A 22,787-nucleotide genomic window follows, 5' to 3' on the forward strand; every position below is an offset into this window, starting at 1 on the left:
TAACAAAAGGCTAAGCTGTGTTTCGCTATATTTCACTTGTGATTTCATGAATATGAATATTTTCTAGTAAGATTATTTGACCGTTGCGCTATGCTAATTGTGTAGTTGCTGACAATTCTCCCGGATCCGGGATGGGTAGTTCCAAGAGGTTGAAAGTTAATTTGTGGAATTTCTTTCCTTCTTAATGCGTTAAAGTTTCTTCAAGTGCAGTCGCAAAAACCATCAAGCTCTACAATGACACTGGCTCTAGTCACAGGAATGGAAGACCCAGAGTTACCTCTGCTGCAGAGGATAAGTGCATTAGAGTTACCAGCCTCAGAAATTGCAGCCCAAATAAGTGCTTCACAGAGATCAAGTAACAGACACATCTCAACATCAACTGTTCAGATGAAACTGTGTGATTCAGGCCTTCGTGGCCGAATTGCTGCAAAGAAACCACTACGAAAGAACACCAATAATAAGAAGAGACTTGCTTGGCCCAAGAAACACGAGCAATGGTCTGTAATTCTTGTTAATCTAACTGCACTGTCCAATTTAAAGTAGCTATTACAGTGAAAGAATACAATGCTATTGTTTGAGGAGAGTGCATAATTAAGAACATGAAAAGTTATGACAAAATTTGGAACAGAAATGCAGTGGTTCATTGGATCAGTCTAAACCGTTGCACATACACCGATGCCATCTGGTGGCCAAAATCTAAATTGCCCCTGGCTGGAATCATACATTATGGCCTATCTCTTGCATTTCAAAGATGGTACAAAAAAATACAAAATAATGTTTTTTTTTCTTTGTATTATCTTTTACCAGATCTACTGTGTTATATTCTTCTACATTCCTTTCAAATTTCCATAAACTTCAAAGTTTCCTTTCAAATGGTACCAAGAATATGCATATCTTTGCTTCCAGGGTCTTAGACTTGGGTATGTCATTTTAGGTGAACATTTGAAAAAAGGGGCTAATCCTTTAAGAGGTTTTAAGCAAATCAGCCATATCAGCTATGTTTTTTTAAAGGCAGTAAATAAGGCTGTATGAACTGTTGCCCTGCTAGACAAGGCTTCGCTGATAGCCAGGTGTAGCAGTGGAAAGTTGGGACTGCTGTTTGGACAGCTCTATGCAGGCCCTAACAGTTTGTTGGCACCGTTTCTCACCGTTATAGTGCAATTAATGTATTGTTTAGTGCTGTGTTGTGTAGTGTAGTGGCTTTGCTGGCATGCATATTTTGGTTTGCCACACCAAGATGTACATGCTAAAATCGACACTGGCGAGTACATTTACAAGACAAAGCAAGACTGGATGCCATGTATTCTCCCAGGTCAGCTATAGTGTGAATAGGATCCTGGCATAGGTCTCCATGTTCTTTATGACGCGTTCAAAACATGTCTGAAACTCTGAAATTGTAGTTTCCGAGGGTCTATTCAAATCTATTTGAATGGCCCTCCAACTCTTAATTACAAATCGGAAACTCGGATAAGATCAGAGTACTCCCACTTCTCCGACATGTTGAACTCTGATATCACCTACCAAGGAAATTATCGTTGATGACAAAATGTTTTCGGCAGTTAATTATAAACAACAAAATGTTATTCATCAAAAACAGCCTATTTACATAAATATGTTTTAGAACACTATAATTTGTTTGTTTGCGAGCATGTTAGCCGTAATTCTCGTTTATGGTTGAAGTAACTAGTCAGGTGTTAGTCAATTGTCATTCTCTCTGAATTCAAAGCACATGAATGCAAACAACTTGTTGCTCTGAATTTAGAAGTTGTATTTCCGAACACATAGCATGAATGTAGCATTAGTTCTCAGTGATATACAGTACTCATGGGGTCAAATGTGAAAGAATATGTTCAGTAAGTGACCCATACCTTCCCACATGCTGCAGTCGAGTCACGACAGCCCTTATGGACACTCAGAGAGCAGTCTAGGGAGGAAGTGACATTTTATGACTTTCACTCAATATGTTAATTGTCACAGTAATCAGATACTAGTGATCAGCAGAGCCAATTGGGCACAGAGTTTGACCAAACTATCTTCCATGTTAGCATTAAAGATTTTATTTAAAAAATTCTAATTAGCAATCTTAATTAAGGGATTGGAATTACTATCAAATTGCCTTGTTATTAGACATGGCCAAAGACCTGAGCAATAGTCCCCTACAGGGAATACAGAGCGACAAAAAGTACAGTACTCACTGGTACACTGCAGAAACTCTTTCCCAGGGACAGGCTTGTCACAGGCCACATATACAGACAGCCCAGAGGGTCCTGAGGGAGAGACTGGCACAAACTGGTGTAGGTTAGTTGCTCCTGTCTTCTCCTTTCCAGTCTTCTCTTTTCCATCCTTCACCTGCAGTGCAGAAAGCCCCAGAGAAGCCAAAGCCATGGGTGGGGGGTGTTTTAGTGAGGAAGAGAGAGCTTGAGAGAGCGATTAAGGCACAGTCAGATGTTGCTATTACCTGCTACTGTTGTGTAGACAGTGACATATTCTATTGCACAGTAATATGTAGAGTTGAAGTCGGAAGTTTAAATACCCTTAGGTTGGAGTCATTAAAATTCCTTTTTCAACCACTCCAGGAATTTCATATGAATAAACTCTAGTTTTGGCAAGTCGGTTAGGACATCTACTTTGTGCATGACACAAGTCATTTTTTCCATCAATTGTTTACAGACAGATTATTTCACTTAATTAAGTGTGGGTTCTCTGGTGTACAATAAGATGGTTAGATGTCGTAAAACTCTTTCCACAGTCCTCATAGCTAAAAGGTTTATTTCCTGTGTGTGTTCTCTGGTGTGATACCAGGTTGCCTGACTGTATCACATTTCCAGTGGGTCAGAAGTTTACATACACTAAGTTGACTGTGCCTTTAAACAGCTTGGAAAATTCCAGAAGATGATGTCACGGCTTTAGAAGCTTCTGATTCTGCTAATTTACATTATTTCAGTCAATTGGAGATGTACAGTGCCTTGCGAAAGTATTCGGCCCCCTTGAACTTTGCGACCTTTTGCCACATTTCAGGCTTCAAACATAAAGATATAAAACTGTATTTTTTTGTGAAGAATCAACAACAAGTGGGACACAATCATGAAGTGGAACGACATTTATTGGATATTTCTTTTCTTCAGCAGGGACAGGGAAGATGGTTAAAATTGATGGGAAGATGGATGGAGCCAAATACAGGACCATTCTGGAAGAAAACCTGATGGAGTCTGCAAAAGACCTGAGACTGGGACGGAGATTTGTCTTCCAACAAGACAATGATCCAAAACATAAAGCAAAATCTACAATGGAATGGTTCAAAAATAAACATATCCAGGTGTTAGAATGGCCAAGTCAAAGTCCAGACCTGAATCCAATCGAGAATCTGTGGAAAGAACTGAAAACTGCTGTTCACAAATGCTCTCCATCCAACCTCACTGAGCTCGAGCTGTTTTGCAAGGAGGAATGGGAAAAAATGTCAGTCTCTCGATGTGCAAAACTGATAGAGACATACCCCAAGCGACTTACAGCTGTAATCGCAGCAAAAGGTGGCGCTACAAAGTATTAACTTAAAGGGGCTGAATAATTTTGCACGCCCAATGTTTCAGTTTTTGATTTGTTAAAAAAGTTTGAAATATCCAATAAATGTCGTTCCACTTCATGATTGTGTCCCACTTGTTGTTGATTCTTCACAAAAAAATACAGTTTTATATCTTTATGTTTGAAGCCTGAAATGTGGCAAAAGGTCGCAAAGTTCAAGGGGGCCGAATACTTTCGCAAGGCACTGTACCTTTGGATGTACTTCAAGGCCTACCTTCAAACTCAGTGCCTCTTTGCTTGGCATCATGGGAAAATCAAAAGAAAGCCATGACCTTAGAAAAATAATTGTAGACCTCCACAAGTCTGGTTCATCCTTGGGAGCAATTTCCAAACACCTGAAGGTACCACGTTCATCTGTACAAACAATAGCACAAAAGTATAAACACCATGGGACTACACAGCTGTCATACCACTCAGGAAGGAGACGTGTTCTGTCTCCTAGAGATTAACGTACTTGGGTGCGAAAAGTGCAAATCAATCCAAGAACAACAGCAAAGGACCTTGTGGAGATGCTGGAGGAAACCGGTACAAAGGTATCTATATCCAAAGTAAAACAAGTCCTATATCGACATAACCTGCAAGGCCACTCAGCAAGGAGGAAGCCACTGCTCCAAAACCGCCATAAAGAAAAGCCAGACTACGGTTTGCAGCTGCACATGGGGATCTTACTTTTTGGAGAAATGTCCTCTGGTCTGATGAAACAAAAATAGAACTGTTTGGCGACAATGACCATTGTTATGTTTGGAGGAAAAAGGGGGAGGATTGCAAGCCCAAGAACACCATCCCAACCGTGAAGCACGGAGGTGACAGCATCATGTTGTGGGGGTGCTTTGTTGCATGAGGGACTGGTGCACTTCACAACATAGATGGCATCATGAGGCAGGAAAATGATGTGGATATAGTGAAGCAACATCTCATTACATCACTCAGGAAGTTAAAGCTTGGTTGCAAATGGGTCTTCCAAATGGACAATGACCCCATGCATACTTCCAAAGTTGTGACAAAATGGCTTAAGGACAACAAAGTCAATGTATTGGAGTGGCCATCACAAAGCCCTGACCTCAGTCCCATAGAACATTTGTGTGCAGAACTGGAAAAGTTTGAGCGAGGAAGGAGCAAGGAGACCTACAAACCTGACTCAGTTACACCAGCTCTAACAAAATTCACCCAACTTATTGTGGGAAGCTTGTGCAAGGCTAATTGGAATGTTTGACCCAAGTGAAACAATTTAAAGACAATGCTACCAAATACTAATTGAGTGTATGTAAACTTCTGAATAACTGGGAATGCGATGAAAGAAATAAAAGCTGAAATAAATCATGCTCGACTATTGTTCTGACATTTCACATTCTTAAAATAAAGTGGAGATCCTAACTGACCTAAAACACGGAATATTTACTCGGATTAAATGTCAGGAATTGTGAAAAATGGAGTTTAATTGTAGTTGGCCAAAGTGTATGTAAACTTCCGACTTCAACTGTATGTATAGCTAAGTTATTGTTTGTCATTGTATTCCTCATGTTATTATTTTTCTATTTTTTCTCTTTGTTTCTCTCTGCATTGTCGGAAGGGCCCTTAAGTACGCATTTCACTGTTAGTCTACACCTGTTGTTCAGGAAGCATGTGACAAATAAAAGTTTATTGGATTTTTGTGTTCTTTTCAGTGCACATGGGTATATGACTGATTGAGTATAATGGGATGTGTTTTGGATCCTGGTCCTGCGCTGGGGGTCTGTAGATTATTTTTGAGGATGTTTTCATTGTGTCCTGTTGCTAAGCTGTATGGAAAGGGAATTTTCCCTTCCCCGAGCAAAGGCACCATTCCCGAAAAATGGCTCCCAGCAGAATAGTAATCCTGACAGAGGTGTTTAAAGGTTTGTGTGGGAGAGTCCAACAGGTCCAGTAGCACGTCTGGTGTGGATTATCTTAAATTTTTAACCCAAGAACTGGATTTTGCTGTAGTACTACAGTATATTTTGTTGTAACTTGGAGAATAACCAACAGAGTGTTTGTTGTCTCTCTCACTTGGGTGTACGTAGGTTGAATTTGCCCCTAGATGCTGATCTTGGGTCATTCTTGCATTTCTGCTATTTGTGGTTAAGGTTATGATTGGGGGAGGGGAAGCTGATCCTAGATCTGTACCTAGGGGAAACTTCACCCCGCAGCGCTCACCTTGATCTTGTTACGTGGGCTGGACATCCTGCTCTTCAGGAAGCTGAAGGTTCTGCTGACTTTGTATTTCTCTGACTCAACTTTGGAGGGAATTATGTATTTATCCCACTCCTCGTCCTCAATTCTGTTTTTAGGAAAGGAATTTCAGTATTACATTCCATAGTACAGTAAAGCTAGGTTTTAGCCTGGGTTACAGTCTGTTTCTGGCTTGACAGTGAGCCATGGAGTTGGTAAGAGCACACACAGATCTGGGACCAGGCTAGCTAGGTTGATCTCATTAATCTAGACCAGGAGTGGTCAACTCAAACACCTTAACACATGACTAAAACTATTCAGGGTGTAGAGATTGAAGACCATGATAAATTGATTGGCCTCCAGGATTGGCCACCCCTGGTCAAAAAGACCAGCACTCTTAGTAACATACTTGGAAAGTTTGGAATAACCCAACAGTTTAAATTATGCATCGATGCTATTCAAGGCATGACCTTGACACATAATGTCAGCTATTCATAACACTACTAGTAGGTAGAGTAGACATTCCAGGTGATAGGTATTCTGTTAGAGGCAGGAGGACAGTTAGAGTACATGCAATGCAATACACAGTCTTTCCATGTCAAAGCAGAACTGAGCCATACTGATAACATCTGGTGTAACAGACTTCAAAGAAAAGGGCTGCCTCCCAAATCGCACCCTATTCCATATATAGTGCATTACTTTTAGACAAAAGCCCGTTGGGATCTGGTCATTAAGTTGACTGCGAATGTGTTCTCAGTCAATTTACCTGGTAAAATAAGGTAAAATAAATTAATATATAGATATAATAAAAACTTTTGGATAGTGTTAAGACAAGTGTATCATGGCTGGTTAAGAAGTTGCGGTATGGTTCAGTTTTGTAAAGAGGTAGGTGTCATATTGAGTTGTTATTAGATTAGTTTAAAACATTTTTAGATCGGGTGAACAAGTCAGAGTAGGGTGAAGTTGCCACTAGACACTGATCATAGGTCAGTTTTGCCTTTCCCCCACTAATGGTTAAGGTTAAGATTGTCTGAGGGTAATCTGATCCTAGATCTGTATCCAGTGGAAACTTCACCCTGGAGCATACCAGGCTTAGTCCAAGAAAATGGTGGGCCAGGGTTAATGGGTTATTATAGGTGGGTCGTGCGCTACTCATGCGTGGCATGGGAGCCAGATTAGTGAAATGGGACATACTCTTTAAGGAACTCTGAGAGGGTGAGGTGCTGGAGTGATGATGACGAGCTGCCTTCGTCCTCAGCAGACTGGACCCTCTTACGGAAACCCACATCCCTATGGTGAAACACACTGAATGACTGAGTTCTGGAGGTCACTGCTTACCAGGTCTGTCTTGAACCCTTTTCAACAGATCTTGAGGCTACTGCACAGGCCTCATGGCCTGGTGGTCTAAGCACATGTACGCTAGGGTTGAATATTTTCCAGGTATTTTACAAATGTTCCATCCTGAGAATAAATCACTTTTCCCGGTATTTCCAGCCAAAACCATAACTGTCATTCTGAAGCATATTACATTTAAATATGTCTGGATTTGATTAGAGCATTGGTCACCAAACTTTTCTGAGTCATGATCACTTTGAGTACCGCTCAGATTTTTTAAACATGACTTAAAAAACATAAACCTATGCAATATTAATCTACTAAAAACAGTTCTATAGCAATAAGGATTGTGTGTCACATTCGTCATAATAACTGGACCAAAGCGCAGCGTGATCTGGGTTCCACATCTTTATTGCTGTGTGAACCTCAAAGCAAAACGAAAAAATAAACAAACAAAACTAAACGTGAAGCTACAAATATGCTCACAGGCAACTATACATAGTCAAGATTCCACAAAGCACAAAAGAGGAAATGGCTGCCTAAATATGATCCCCCAATCAGAGACAAGGAAAAACATCTGCCTCTGATTGGGAATCATACCAGGCCAGCATAGACATATAATCACCTAGATGACCCACCTTAGTCACACCCCAACCTAACCAACATAGAGAATAACAGGCTCTCTATGGTCAGGGCGTGACATTGTGCAGTAGGCTATAAGCCCAATACATTATCACTACATATTGGCTATGATTGAACTGCCCTGCCAATGTTGTTCTCAGTCCATTTTTTAATTATATTTCAAAATGTTAAGTATATGATCACACTGGTATGGATAATTTGTTGTATTACTTGTGAGGCACAGCTGAGTGAGCGTAATAATTTGCTTCTTTTTTTTTACTGGACTGATGGCCTGCATCTGATGGGAGGGAGGGAGAGCGCAGCAGTGAGGCTGCCTCTCACCCGACTCACTGTCCCTCCTCTCTCCCTTCCTCCTCATCTCAGAAAAGGGGACACAGTCTTCCAGCTGATGGTGAAACTCAAGTCGCATTGCATTATTTCTGCCTCATGCACCAATTCATGTTGTTACTCGTATGACCAGAGAAAGTGAAATATTCCTTGATGTGAAAAAATACACAAGGTGTTAATAATAACAACCCAAGCTTATTGAAACACTTTGCTCTACTCATTCAATCAAATGCACCTACTGCCAACAGCGCAAAAAATAATCATTAGGACCGCAAGGCTTTAGCGTTGTTGTTTTTTACAGAAATGTTTGGTGATCAACTTTTAATGCCTTGTAGATCGAGCCACCAAAACAATAGTCACAAATTGCCATACCCCTTAATCCTGGTTGATGTGTCAACAATCATCTGCAAGTTAATAGCAGTCTGCAGTTCACACAGTAAGTAGGCTAATGGGAAGACAGGCAGCCTACTAAAGTAGATTGACCTAGTTAGCAAAAAAACTGTACTAGACAATAACAGATGAAGACAAAATGTATACGTATCACTCCTGGATATATCAGGAGTCGTCAAGCTATAGAATGAAGCACACTGAGATGGAGATGGAGGAAAAGAGGTGAAACCACTCCACCTCCAATACAGCCACGGATTACCAAAACTGATTACACACCTGGATTGTGCAACATTTACCCATTATTATTTTCGAAATTCTTCAAGCTCTGTCAAATTGGTTGTTTAACATTGCTAGACAACCATTTGCAGGTCTTGCCATAGATTTCCAAGACGATTTAAGTCAAAACTGTAACTTGCCCACTCAGGAACATTCACTGTCTTCTTGGAAAGCAACCCCAGTTATTGTCTTCCTGAAAGGGGAATTAATCTCCATGTGTCTGGTGGAAAGCAAACAAAACCAGGTTTTCCTCTAGGATTTTACCTGTGCTTAGCTCCATTCCATATCTTTTAAATCCTGAAGAACTCCCCTGTCCTTAACGATTACAAGCATACCCATAATATATACCCATTTTAAATTCAGACTTCAATACAACAAAATGTGGAAAAAGTCAAGGGGCAGGAAGCATAAACGTAACCACATGTAACAGATAGATTTGCATTAGTGTATGCATCAAAGGTCCCCATTCAAAGTTACACCTCACTTTTCTATTTTTCGAGTTATTACATAAAGCCAATCAGAATTCTGAAGAATGCCAACGTCATGTCGGAAAATGTTTTTCTGGGGTGTGATGTAATATAGAGGACCCAACAAGCTAGCCTATTCCCTATAATATAAACTCCAACAAAAATATAGTAATTTACAATGTGTAACTTCAAATTAAACTAAATTGTATGACTACTGGTTTCAATTACATTTTTTGATAACTTACAAGCAACTACTTTATGAATTTATTGTTACAAATCAACTTGCAAGGTTGTTAGCCAACTAGCCTGCTAACGTTTGCCCTACCAGCCTAGAGCCCAACTACAGCAGACCACACAACACAACACAACTAAAACATAACCACAGATCAAAAACAAAGAGAGAGCAAAGACATACAGATTTAAGGCTAGGGCCAATTCAATGACATCACTTTTAATAGAGCGCAGGCTGAGTTATCAATCAATGTGAGGGGCTCACGAGCGCTTCACGGGGCCTAGGGAGAGTCAGGGAAATCCGTTAACTAGCTATATAGTGAGAAAAAAAGATTGATTCCAGATAGGGATGTGACGATACGAGTATCACGATATTTGTTCCATGGCAAAAATGAAAACATGAAGCAGACAAAACTCGTTCGCCCTGAAAAGAACTGCTGTATGTAAAATATTGTGTGCTACAGCTAGGAAAATAAATAAATGCGATTTTGGATGACAACATAATGATGTTTGTTTCCAACATTAGGGCTGTTTTCTTAATAAAGTTAAATCCGCTTTGTCTCAGTCACCTAGCGTGCAGCACTAAGCCAAGGTTGAAAAAGTTACAAAACTACCGTATCCTTTTTCACAGAGAACAATGGCGAAAAATACAAATAAATAAAAGGAGAACCGATGAGGACTCCTAGTACAATTAGAGCAAGCAGATATGATTTTCTCCTTCGTTTTGAGCCCAAAGCAAAAAGGCACCAGAGCGGGTTCCCACAAGATAATACAGAGCATGAGGTGTGAAGAGCATGAGGTGTGGCTAACATTAGCTAGCTTGAGTTAGCTACTGAGCAAGCATATGAAGTCAGTAACCCAGAGTAGATCCTCCACATGATGTTGAGAAATAGCGCATTGTGGGTATTTTAGAAGATATACGGAAATAAGTTAATAAATATGTAATAACCCCAAAACATTATGTTTGTACTTATAAGTAACCAGATAGTAACTTATACTTAGTAAGTTGTAGTCACAAAGTCTTTGACCACACACTGGTGAGGTAAAACTAGAAATGCTTCCTACCCTTTAAAGCAACAATATTTGGGTGATAGGGTGTTTTAACTTTGCAGCTGCATGGCATGGCATGTTATAGAAGGGTCTAGAGACCTTTATTATGATTCACTTCCTCATCCAACATGAACAAATGCTCGAAAAACACCCTAATAACGCCCTTTTAGAAATGACAAAGCTCTCAGTATAGTGATGGAGTTCCTTAGATGTTGTGCTTGTTTCATTACGAACTATATCTGCAATGTTTTATTCCATTTTGTGCGACTCAAGCCATTTCCCCTATACAGCGGTGCAGGCCGGGTGTGTCCGTATACAACATCTAAAGACCTGCATCACTATACTGAGTGTTTTTGGAGCCTTTGTTCATGGTTTTTCAAGATATTCAATGCATTTCTATGGGCTACAGCAACAAAGGCCTAATTCAAAATCAAATGGCTAAATTATTAATTTTACGACCATCTTAAAACAATTCCATAAGTTACTGTACCTTAGTACATAAAATGGATAAAATAGTCTTCCCCCCTCATCAATCTACACACAATACCCCAAAATGACAGAGCAAAAACAGGTTTTTCGAAATTTTTGCATATGTAAAGTTCGGGGTCACTTAGAAATGTCCTTGTTTTCGAAAGAAAATGACATTTTTTGTTCATTAAAATAACATCAAATTCAATTGAAATACAGTGTAGACATTATTCATGTGTAAATGACTATTGTAGCTGGAAACAGCAGATTTTCTATGGGATATCTACATAGGCGTACAGAGGCCCATTATCAGCAACCATCACTCCTGTGTTCCAATGGCACATTGTGTTAGCTAATCCAAGATGATCATTTTAAAAGGCTAATTGACCATAAGAAAACCCTTTTGCAATCATGTTAGAACATCTGAAACCTGTTGTTCTAATTTTAAACAAGCAATAAAACTGTCCTTCTTTAGCTGTGTATCTGGAGCATCAGCATTTGTGGGTTTGATTACAGGTTCAACATGGCCAGATACAAAGTACTGGGGCATGGGATCTATTGGGGCAGTAAGCAAATTGAAGTGGGTTTCGGGTGGCAGGTAAGGTAGAGGTTATATGATCCTTGACTAGTCTCTCAAAGCACTTCGTGATGACAGAGGTGGGTGCTACGGGGCGATAGTCATTAAGTTCAGTTACCTTTGCCTTCTTGGCTACAGGAACAATGGTGGCCATCTTGAAGCATGTGGGGACAGCAGACTGGGATAGGGAGAGATTAAACATGCAAGTAAACACACCAGCCAGCTGGTCTGTGCATGCTCTGAGAACGCGGCTATTGATGCTGTCTGGGTCAGCAGCCTTGCGAGGGTTAACACGTTTAAATGTTTTACTCACGTCAGCCACAGACAAGGAGAGCCCACAGTCCTTGGTAGCGGGCCGCGTCGGTGGCACTGTGTTATCCTCAAACCGTGTGAAGAATGTGTTTAGCCTGTCCGGAAACAAGACGTTGTTCTTGGCGACGTGACTGGTTTTCCTTTTGTAGTCCATGATTGTCTGTAGTCCCTGCCACATACGTCTTTTGTCTGAGCCGTTGAATTGCGACTCCACTTTCTCTATACTGACGTTTAGCTTGTTTGATTGCCTTGCGGAGTGAATAACTACACTGTTTATATTCTGCCATATTCCACATCACCTTGCCATGGTTAAATGCGGTGAATGCTACCATCTATTCACGGTTTCTGGTTAGGGTAGGTTTTGATAGTCACAGTGGGTACTACATCTCCTATATACTTCCTTATAAACTCAGTCACCATATCCGTGTACGCGCCTACATTATTTTCGCAAGCTACCCGGAACATATCCCAGTGCACATGATCAAAACAATCCTGAAGTATGGATTCCGATTGGTCAGACCAGCTTTGAATAGTTCTTAGCACGGGTACTTCCTGTTTGAGTTTCTGCCTATAGGAAGCGAGGAGCAAGATGGAGTCGTGGTCAGATTTGCCAAAAGGAGGACGGGGGAGGGCCTTGTAAGCATTCCGGAAGTATGAATAGCAATGGTCGAGAGTCTTAGCAGCGCAAGTAGTACAGTCGGTATATTGATAGACTTCGGCAGCCTAGTACTCAAATTTGCTTTGTTAAAATCCCCAGCTACAATAAATGCAGCCTCTGGATATGTGGTTTCCAGTTTGCATAAAGTCCAGTGAAGTTCTTTGAGGGCGGTAGTGGTATCGGCTTGAAGGGGGATGTAAATGGCCGTGGAAATGACGGTGGAGAATTCTCTTGGGAGATAATATGGTCGGCATTTGATTGTAAGGTATTCGAGGTCGGGTGTACAAAAGGACTTGAGTTCTTAGAATTACACCATGAGTCGCTAATCATGAAACACACCCCTCTGCCCTTCTGCTTCCTGAAGAGATATTTATTCCTGTCTGAGCGATGTACTGAGAATCCTGCTGGCTTTACCAACTCCGACAGAGTATCCCGAGAGAGCCATGTATCCGTGAAACAAAGTATATTACATGCCCCGATGTCTCTCTAGAAAGAAATCCTTTCTCTCAGCTCATCTACTTTGTTATCCAAAGACTGAATATTAGCAAGTAATATACTCCTAAGTCGAACCAGCAGGCCACCTCAAGTGACTCTCCTCCGCCTGCAATATTTTGGGTCGGCCTCTGGAATAAGTTAAATTGCTCTGGGGAGAGTGAACTAAGGATCTGCTCCAGGGAACATCATATTCCTGGTCGTTCTGGTGAGTTACCGCTGCTCTAATATCCAAGAGTTCTTCCCGGCTGTACGTAATAACACAAAACATTTCCTGAGCTAATAATGTAAAAATAGTACACAAAAAAAAACTAAATACTGCAAAGTTTCCTTAGAGCTCTGTTGGCACCATCCCTTTTACTGAGCTGCGTAAAGACAGACTGACAGGGGTGAGACAATTAATTATAATTTGTCTTACTGTTCTTTTGTTGTTTGCAGGTGCTCTATCCTTCTGACCCTATGCAGCCAGGTCCCATCTACTTTTTAACTCCTCGCAAGTGCGGCTTGTTTGATGTCTGCTGGGAAGGAATACCACAACAAGTCAACAACTTGATTTATGAAGGCACGTCATGGTGTTGTGAAGGACAGCACTGTCACAGGGGTCCCCATCCCATAGCTGGTTGGATTGGAGGATGATACGGTGCTGGTGGAAAGCTACGGCTGGCAACAACACCTGACTCAATACTTCAGGCCGCTGCCACAGATCAACCAGTACCAGCACTTCAGGTGAAAATAATTTTCATTGCATCGTATGAGGTTATTCTTCTTATATAAACTTGGGAGCTGAATTGATGTTGTGCAAAGTTGTAATGTCTTCAGATTTGTTGTTATTCCCTGTTTTACATCTTCGATTCTCTGGAACCTGGTGATGTTGTCGCCAAGGAGTGTTCGTACTCAGTCTGGACGAGGTTTCAGCTTCTGCGCAATGCTGACATTCTTCCTCCCATAGATGGTCAGCCTGTACAAGCACCACCTGGACTGGACACACCTAGGAGTTTTGCGCCAAAAAAGCTATGGACATCACATGCCCTAAACCAAAGTCAAGGGCAGGACATTAACAGGCTCTGTTAATATAGATTCCCTTGTTCATGCGTGGTTCAGACGGACCAGTCATCAGCACTATCTGCATTGCCTCTATTCAAATGAATCTCTCCTAAACACCTAACACACACATCAACATACGTTGATGCTACTATTTTTTTTAAATCCTGATGCTCAGCCACTTTACCCCTGATTTTATGAATGTAACTACCTCGTCTATCACTGATATTGTTATTGATATTGTTCTTGTACATACTGCATATTATTTTATTTATATTGACACCATCTATTTCATATATTGCTACTATGCAAGTAACCATTTGGCTGAGCAGTTTACACCTTCTGTAGAGACCCATCCACTTAGCAAGACTTGCATATTGGCAATAATATGGACATCATCCGTCTGTGTTAAAATGGAATACCATTTTAGAATGTCGATGTTGTAGAGACGGAGTAAGACTGTCTGTGTATTAACTGAGATAATGTATGTAGTTTAACTAGCTATACCATCATCCCATATGCTCTCTGTGCTGTTAGCAATGCATTAATGTTTCTTCAACGAGACGTTATGAGACGTTATAGTGAGATGAACTGAGACGCAAGTATGAGTCATCACGAATGATTTTAAAAAAAACGTACATGGAAAAGACTCTTTACAAACAATCTGATAACGTCACCAGATAAATAAAACATTATGGACAAGTAAATAATTACAAGTAAATCAACAACTATATCTGTTTCAAATGATGATGCATGTTGTTATTGTTTTAGTATCACTTCCAAAACTACAGCATTCAAAAAGTTGTGTATGAGTTCAGATGTTTAGGAAAGCCCTGTTTGTGGTGTCTGTGTGTGTGTTATTTTGAGGTTGTAATCCGAGTTTATTCTGACCCGTGGGCCATGTAACAGGGAGTATGTCACATCCTGCCCAGCCAGTCACTGACCACAGGGCTAAACTAGAGAGGCAACTAAGACCGTGTTACACACACACAGGCACACGCACAAATGTGCACACACACACACAAACAAGCACGCATGCATACACACACTAGAAAAGTGGGGCATTGAAAAGACTCTAAAATAAATACAGTAGAATGAAATATTGTCCATACCTCTTCTCTCTGGGTGTCTCAGTCAAGTTGAAGTCTCTATGCTCTGGAAGGGTAACAAGGAATGACAGTAATGTGAGTAACAAGGAAAGTGAGACTCACCAGGAGTCCCCATCAACTAATAAACACCAGAAGCAAATGGCACCCTATTTCCCATATAGTGCATTACTTTTGACCAGGGCAGATAATACTCTAAGTAGTGCACTACATAGGGACTATGGTGCCATTTGGATCACAAGCAATGATCAATTATACCTAGGTCAGATTTGCTAAGACTGCAAATGTATGGTAAATGTTAATGTTTTAGGGATAATATTGCATCATATACAGTATACCTTCTTTCTTCACAGATGACATACTCACAGATGGAATACTTATTTTAAATTGGTGGGGGATCTACAAAGCTAACATATCTAATTATTTTAAGATGGTCATCCCATGGATTATTATCTATTTGATTTAGAATTTTAGGACCCCAGTAGGTATTAAAAAAATAATTGGGAAAAAAATATTGAATTTGGCCTATACTACTACATCCCATCGAAATGTATTGAAGATCACATTCATAAATGGCAAAACAGACAGTCAGAATATAAATCATAGGGAATAAGGTTTTGAAGTGTCTGTCCTACATCTAGGGGATATAAGAAGCTCAGGAAATATTTGTGTTTTGGACACATATTTAACCCCCTTTTTTGATGCTACAAACCTACAGTTGAAGTCGGAAGTTTAGCCAAATTCAATTAAACTCAGTTTTTCACAATCCCTGACATTTAATCCTAGTAAAAATTCCCTGATTAATGTCAGTTATGATCACCACTTTATTTTAAGAATGTGAAATGTCAGAATAATATTAGAGAGAATGATTTATTTCAGCTTTTATTCCTTTTATCACATTTCCAGTCAGTCAGAAGTTTACATGCACTCAATTAGTATTTGGTAGCATTGCCATTATATTGTTTAACTTGGGTCAAACGTTTTGGGTAGCCTTGCACAAGCTTCCCACAATAAGTTGGGTGAATTTTGGCCCATTCCTCCTGACAGAGCTGGTGTAACTGAATCAGGTTTGTAGGCCTCCTTGCTCGCACACACTTTTTCAGTTCTGCCCACACATGTTCTGTGGGACTGAGGTCAGGGCTTTGTGATGGCCACTCCTTGACTTTGTTGTCCTTAAGCCACTTTGCCACAACTTTGGAAGTATGCTTGGGGTCATTGTCCATTTGGAAGACCCATTTGCAACCAAGCTTTAACTTCCTGACTGATGTAATGAGATGTTAATTTCATATATCCACATAGATGGCATCATGAGGCAGGAAAACTATTTTGTGAAGTGCACCAGTCCCTCCTGCAGCAAAGCACCCCCAAAACATGATGCTGCCACCCCTGTGCTTCACGGTTGGGATGGTGATCTTCGGTTTGCAAGCCTCCACCTTTTCCTCCAAACATATCAATGGTCATTATGGCCAAACAGTTCTATTTTTGTTTCATCAGACCAGAGGACATTTCTCCAAAAAGTACGATCTTCGTCCCCATGTGCAGTTGCAAACCGTAGTCTGGCTTTTTCATGGCGGTTTTGGAGCAGTGGCTTCTTCCTTGCTGAGCGGCCTTTCAAGTTATGTCGATATAGGACTCGTTTTACTGTGGATATCGATACTTTTGTACCTGATTCCTCCAGAATCTTCACAAGGTTCTTTGCTGTTGTTCTGGGATTGATTTGCACTTTTTGCACCAAAGTATGTTCATCTCTAGGAAACAGAACGAGTCTCCTTCCTGAGTGGTATGAAGGCTGCGTTGTCCCAGACGCTTCTAAAGCCATGACATAATTTTCTTGAATTTTCCTAGCTGTTTAAAGGCACAGTCAACTTAGTGTATGTAAACCTCTGACCCACTGGAATTGTGATACAGTGAATTATAAGTGAAATAATCTGTCTGTAAACAATTGTTGGAAAAATTACTTAGATGTTAGATGTTCTAAACGACTTGCCAAAACTATAGTTTGTTAACAAGAAATTTGTGTGGATGAAGTGGATGAAGAACAAGTTTTAATGACTCCAACCTAAGTGTATGTGAACTTCCGACTTCAACTGTACCTTCATATTTCCATAATGTTTTATTAACCGGTAGCTGGTTACCGTCAGACGAGTCCAGTGACTCTTGTGGGGGTCGTAGAACAAAACGGAGAACACGATCGTGTTTGTGAGAATCTCATCTTTTTAAACAGATGAGACGTTTTTGTGATATTCGGGATGTCTCATGTTCTTAAACACCACTGTAGCTCGGCCACCTTCCACCGCAGATGAGGAAGGCCGACATAGGCGGATGCAGTGGATTTAGACCAGTCCATGCAAAAATATATATCTATAGCTTAATAAAGTGATAGATTTTGATGGGGATTTTTTTATTTTGTTACTTAGATTGACAAACATTGACAGTTTGAGTATGTCATCTGTGAAGAAAAAGGTCACATTAGGGCTACAAATACAATCACACATCTGTCTATGTTAAACTTTGGCAGGCGAGTGTGTTGTGCACTTCCATTAACCTGTCAAAAGTAGTGCACTATATAGGGAACAGGGTGCCATTTGGGAGGTAAACTAGAACATTTATAAAGCCCCAGGTCCAGCAGACCCCTACAGAGTGAGAAGAAACACATACAGGAAAGAGCTGCTGAGGAAGAACAGGTCACAGAAAGAGAGAACAGGAGGAGAAAAAGATAACAGACAAACGGTAGCAATTCCAAAACATTTCCCCATGAGAGAAACAAAACCATCTCCCCATAAAGAACCACAGCATTTCCACGAAACAAAACCAAACCAACCCTCAAAGAGAATTACTGTCAAGCCTCAAGGTACAAAACACATGTACTGCATCCCAAATGGCAACCTATTCCCTATATAGTACAGTAGTATAAACCAGTGCCCTATGCTAAATAGGAATAGGGTACCATTTGGGACAAGCCCATGTTCATTTCATATCCTGTTATCATTGTATTAGACTGGCCTCAAGTTAATGTGAGGTTTATATTCAAAATAGGATTCTGACAGGACCATGCACTTTGTAACCATAGCTACACTCCCACCATAGCCTGGGCACCAGTCTAGTTCCTGTTTCAGCCAGTTTGTCTTGATATGATAATGATGTAGTTAACTTCTTGGATTGTAGGCATATCATTGGAAGATTGGCCATAAGAGACTACATTTACCAGGGGTCCGCCCGGTGTCCTTTGTCTAAATTGGTGCGTAATCTACAAGCTGCACGCAGTCATCCAGTGATTGAGAGGAGAGAGAAGGCTTTCAACGAACGATATATCATGAAGAGATATGTGAAAAACACCTTGAGGATTGATTATAAACAACGTTTACCATGTTTCAGTCGATATTATGGAGTTCATTTGGAAAAAAGTTTGGCGTTTTGAAGACTGAATTTTCGTTTTTTTTTGGTAGCCAAACGTGACGCACCAAACGGAGCAATTTCTCCTAAACAAATAATCTTTCAGGCAAAACTGAGCATTTGCTATCTAACTGAGAGTCTCCTCATTGAAAACATCTGAAGTTCTTCAAAGGTAATGATTTTATTTGAATGATTTTCTGGTTTTTGTGAAAATGTTGCCTGCTAATGCTAACGCTAAATGCTACGCTAGCCACGCTAGCTGTTACACAAATGCTTATTTTGCAATGGTTGAGAAGCATATTTTGAAAATCTGAGATGACAGTGTTGTTAACAAAAGGCTAAGCTTGAGAGCTAGCATATTAATTACATTTGCGATTTTCATGAATAGTTAACGTTGTGTTATGCTAATGAGCTGCGGGGATAATTACACTCCTGGATACAGGTTTTTTTCATAGCTAAACGTGACTCCCCAAACGGAGCGATTTCTCCTAAACAAATACTCTTTCAGGAAAAACTGAGCATTTGCTATCTAACTGAGAGTCTCCTCATTGAAAACATCTGAAGTTCTTCAAAGGTAATGATTTTATTTGAATGATTTTCTGGTTTTTGTGAAAATGTTGCCTGCTAATGCTAATGCTAAATGCTACGCTAGCTGCGCTAGCTGTTACACAAATGCTTGTTTTGCTATGGTTGAGAAGCATATTTTGAAAATCTGAGATGACAGTGTTGTTAACAAAAGGCTACGCTTGAGAGCTAGCATATTAATTTCATTTCATTTGTGATTTTCATGAATAGTTAACATTGCGTTATGCTAATGAGCTTGAGGCTGTATTCACGATCCCGGATCCGGGATGGCTCGACGCAAGAAGTTAAGACTGCTGAATGTAGAAGTCAGGCACCCAGGCTACATCACTGCAACAATAGTGACGATATGGTCAGCCCCATACATCAGCAAGCGCAACCATAGATTCATATAGCAGAACTCGGGAGACCGGTGTTTCTAAAAGGGCTGTTCAAGACTGTACTTACTAACTGGGTTGAGGAGAGAGTTTAGAGAGAGAGAGAGAGAGAGAGAGAGAGAGAGCCTGAAGAAGGGAGCAGCCACTGCTGCTGAATGCACAACCTACACAGGATAAAGACACATGATGGCTAACTGAGTAGGAGTTACACACACACACACACAGCGAGAGTTCACTGTGTTGATCTCAGGTCCTGAAGAGATACAGAGAGAACCCAGCTGCAACGTTATCCTAAACAGGCTTCTGTCTGACAAATGGCGGATGGCCCTGGGAAGAGAGAAGTCAGGGGTCAGGGGTTTACGGTGACTGACCTTCTGTCAGGTCAGAGATCGCTGCATCTCGGGTGAACAGGGGGCGTGAAAGCTGGGTCTTGGGGGAGGAATAGGAGTAAGAGCGCAGACGAAGCTGTGGGTCTGACTGATCCTGAGCGAAACACACAAGAACCATAGATTATTAGGGGAGGGAGTATCACTAAAATTAGAGAACGTAAGTGATGCTTTCAGCCACATTTAACCAGTAACCGAATGTGGGGACAACTAAAACAGCACAATACAATCACACCTTGGCAGGTGAGTGTGTGCAGTCTGAGTGTATATCTGTGAAGTAACTTGGCAGGTGTGTACCTGGAGTCGGGGTGTATGTGTGTGAAATACCTTGGAAGGTGTGTGTGAATTGTTAGAGTGTGTACGGTTGAAGTGCAACAAGTTGTCAAAGGAGTCCCTCTCGTCCCCAGAGCTAGTATGCAGGTCGGAGCGTTGCCAGGGAGATGAGAAGTTGGGGAGGGAGGGGGGAGACTGGCACAGGGTGTCCTCCTCCCAACTGTCACACTCTACTGGTCCCAGACTGGAACTGAGAGAGAAAGAATATATATATATATATATATATATAATAATAATATATATATATATATATATATATACACACACACACACACACAGACACACACACAGTGGGGAGAACAAGTATTTGATACACTGCCAATTTTGCAGGTTTTCCTACTTACAAAGCATGTAGAGGTCTGTAATTTTTATGATAGGTACACTTCAACTGTGAGAGACGGAATCTAAAACAAAAATCCAGAAAAATCACATTGTATGATTTTTAAGTAATTAATTTTCATTTTATTGCATGACAAGTATTTGATACATCAGAAAAGCAGAACTTAATATTTGGTACAGAAATCTTTGTTTGCAATTACAGAGATCATACGTTTCCTGTAGTTCTTGACCAGGTTTGCACACACTGCAGCAGGGATTTTGGCCCACTCCTCCATACAGACCTTCTCCAGATCCTTCAGGTTTCGGGACTGTCGCTGGGCAATACGGACTTTCAGCTCCCTCCAAAGATTTTCTATTGGGTTCAGGTCTGGAGACTGGCTAGGCCACTCCGGGACCTTAAGATGCTTCTTACGGAGCCACTCCTTTGTTGCCCTGGCTGTGTCTTTTGGGTTGTTGTCATACTGGAAGACTCAGCCACGACCCATCTTCAATGCTCTTGCTGAGGGAAGGAGGTTGTTGGCCAAGACCTCGCGATACATGGCCCAATCCATCCTCCCCTCAATACGGTGCAGTCATCCAGTCCCCGTTGCAGAAAAGCATCCCCAAATAATGATGTATCCACCTCCATGCTTCACAGTTGGGATGGTATTCTTGGGGTTGTACTCATCCTTCTTCTCCCTCCAAACACGGTGAGTGGAGTTTAGACCAAAAAGCTCTATTTTTGTCTCATCAGACCACATGACCTTCTCCCATTCCTCCTCTGGATCATCCAGATGGTCAGTGGCAAACTTCAGACGGGCCTGGACATGCGCTGGCTTGAGCAGTGAGACCTTGCGTGCGCTGCAGGATTTTAATCCATGACGGCGTAGTGTGTTACTAATGGTTTTCTTTGAGACTGTGGTCCCAGCTCTATTCAGGTCATTGACCAGGACCTGCCGTGTAGTTCTGGGCTGATCCCTCACCTTCCTCATGATCATTGATGCCCCACGAGGTGAGATCTTGAATGGAGCCCCAGACCGAGGGTGATTGACCTTGAACTTCTTCCATATTCTAATAATTGCGCCAACAGTTGTTGCCTTCTCACCAAGCTGCTTGCCTATTGTCCTGTAGCCCATCCCAACCTTGTGCAGGTCTACAATTTATCCCTGATGTCCTTACACAGCTTTCTGGTCTTGGCCATTGTGGAGAGGTTGGAGTCTGTTTGATTGAGTGTGTGGACAGGTGTCTTTTATACAGGTAACGAGTTCAAACAGGTGCAGTTAATACAGGTATTGAGTGGAGAACAAGATGGCTTCTTAAAGAAAAACTAACAGGTCTGTGAGAGCCGGAATTCTTACTGGTTGGTAGGTGATCAAATACTTATGTCATGCAATAAAATGAAAATGAATTACTTAAAAATCATACAATGTGATTTTCTTGATTTTTGTTTTAGATTCCGTCTCTCACAGTTGAAGTGTACCTATGGTAAAAATGACAGACCTCTACATGCTTTGTAAGTAGGAAAACCTGCAAAATCGGCAATGTGTATCAAATACTTGTTCTCCACACTGTATATAGTTGAAGTCAGAAGTTAACATACACTTAGGTTGGAGTCATTTGAACTCGTTTTTTAACCACTCCACACATTTCTTGTTAACAAACTATAGTTTTGTTAAGTCGGTTAGGACATCTACTTACTGATTGACAAAAGTAATTTTTCCAGCAATTGTTTACAGACAGATTATTTCACTTACAGTGAATTACATCACAATTCCAGTGGGTCAGAAGTTTACATACACTAAGTTGACTGTGCCTTTGAACAGCTTGGAAAATTCCAGAAAATAATGTCAAGGCTTTAGAAGCTCCTGTTAGGCTAATTGACATCATTTGAGTCAATTGGAGGTGTACCTGTGGATGTATTTCAAGGCCTACCTTCAAACTCAATGCCTCTTTGCTTGACATCATGGGAAAAGAAATCACCCATACCTCAGAATTTTTTTTGTAGACCTCCACAAGTCTGGTTCATCCTTGGGAGCAATTTCCAAATGCCTGAAGGTACCACGTTAGTCTGTACAAACTATAGTACGCAAGTATAAACACCATGGGACAATGCAGCCATCATACCACTCACGAAGGAGACTCGTTCTGTCTCCTAGAGATGAACGTACTTTGGTGCGAAAAGTGCAAATCAATCCCAGAACAACAGCAAAGGACCTTGTGAAGATGCTGGAGGAAACAGGTACAAAAAATATCTATATTC

At 40.9% G+C, this 22,787-nt stretch overlaps 1 protein-coding gene across 2 annotated transcripts in view; it reads right to left on the reverse strand.

Moving 5' to 3' along the window:
- The window catches only part of LOC112249548 (rho guanine nucleotide exchange factor 28), a 51,114-nt gene that overhangs the window by 26,089 nt on the left and 2,238 nt on the right, over window positions 1-22,787 (reverse strand). The window contains exons 3-9 of one of the 2 annotated variants that reach the window (XM_042320840.1): window positions 20,204-20,399; window positions 19,862-19,973; window positions 15,145-15,187; window positions 6,961-7,056; window positions 5,752-5,875; window positions 2,196-2,349; window positions 1,869-1,924 (exon numbers count right to left, since the gene is read on the reverse strand). In XM_042320840.1, the coding sequence (XP_042176774.1) occupies window positions 1,869-1,924; window positions 2,196-2,349; window positions 5,752-5,875; window positions 6,961-7,056; window positions 15,145-15,187; window positions 19,862-19,973; window positions 20,204-20,399 (781 nt within the window). The remainder of the gene's footprint in view (window positions 1-1,868; window positions 1,925-2,195; window positions 2,350-5,751; window positions 5,876-6,960; window positions 7,057-15,144; window positions 15,188-19,861; window positions 19,974-20,203; window positions 20,400-22,787) is intronic. The other variant, XM_024419351.2, reaches the window with a different exon arrangement.

The sequence above is a fragment of the Oncorhynchus tshawytscha genome, linkage group LG04 (assembly GCF_018296145.1).
Source record: "Oncorhynchus tshawytscha isolate Ot180627B linkage group LG04, Otsh_v2.0, whole genome shotgun sequence".
NCBI lineage: Eukaryota > Metazoa > Chordata > Actinopteri > Salmoniformes > Salmonidae > Oncorhynchus > Oncorhynchus tshawytscha.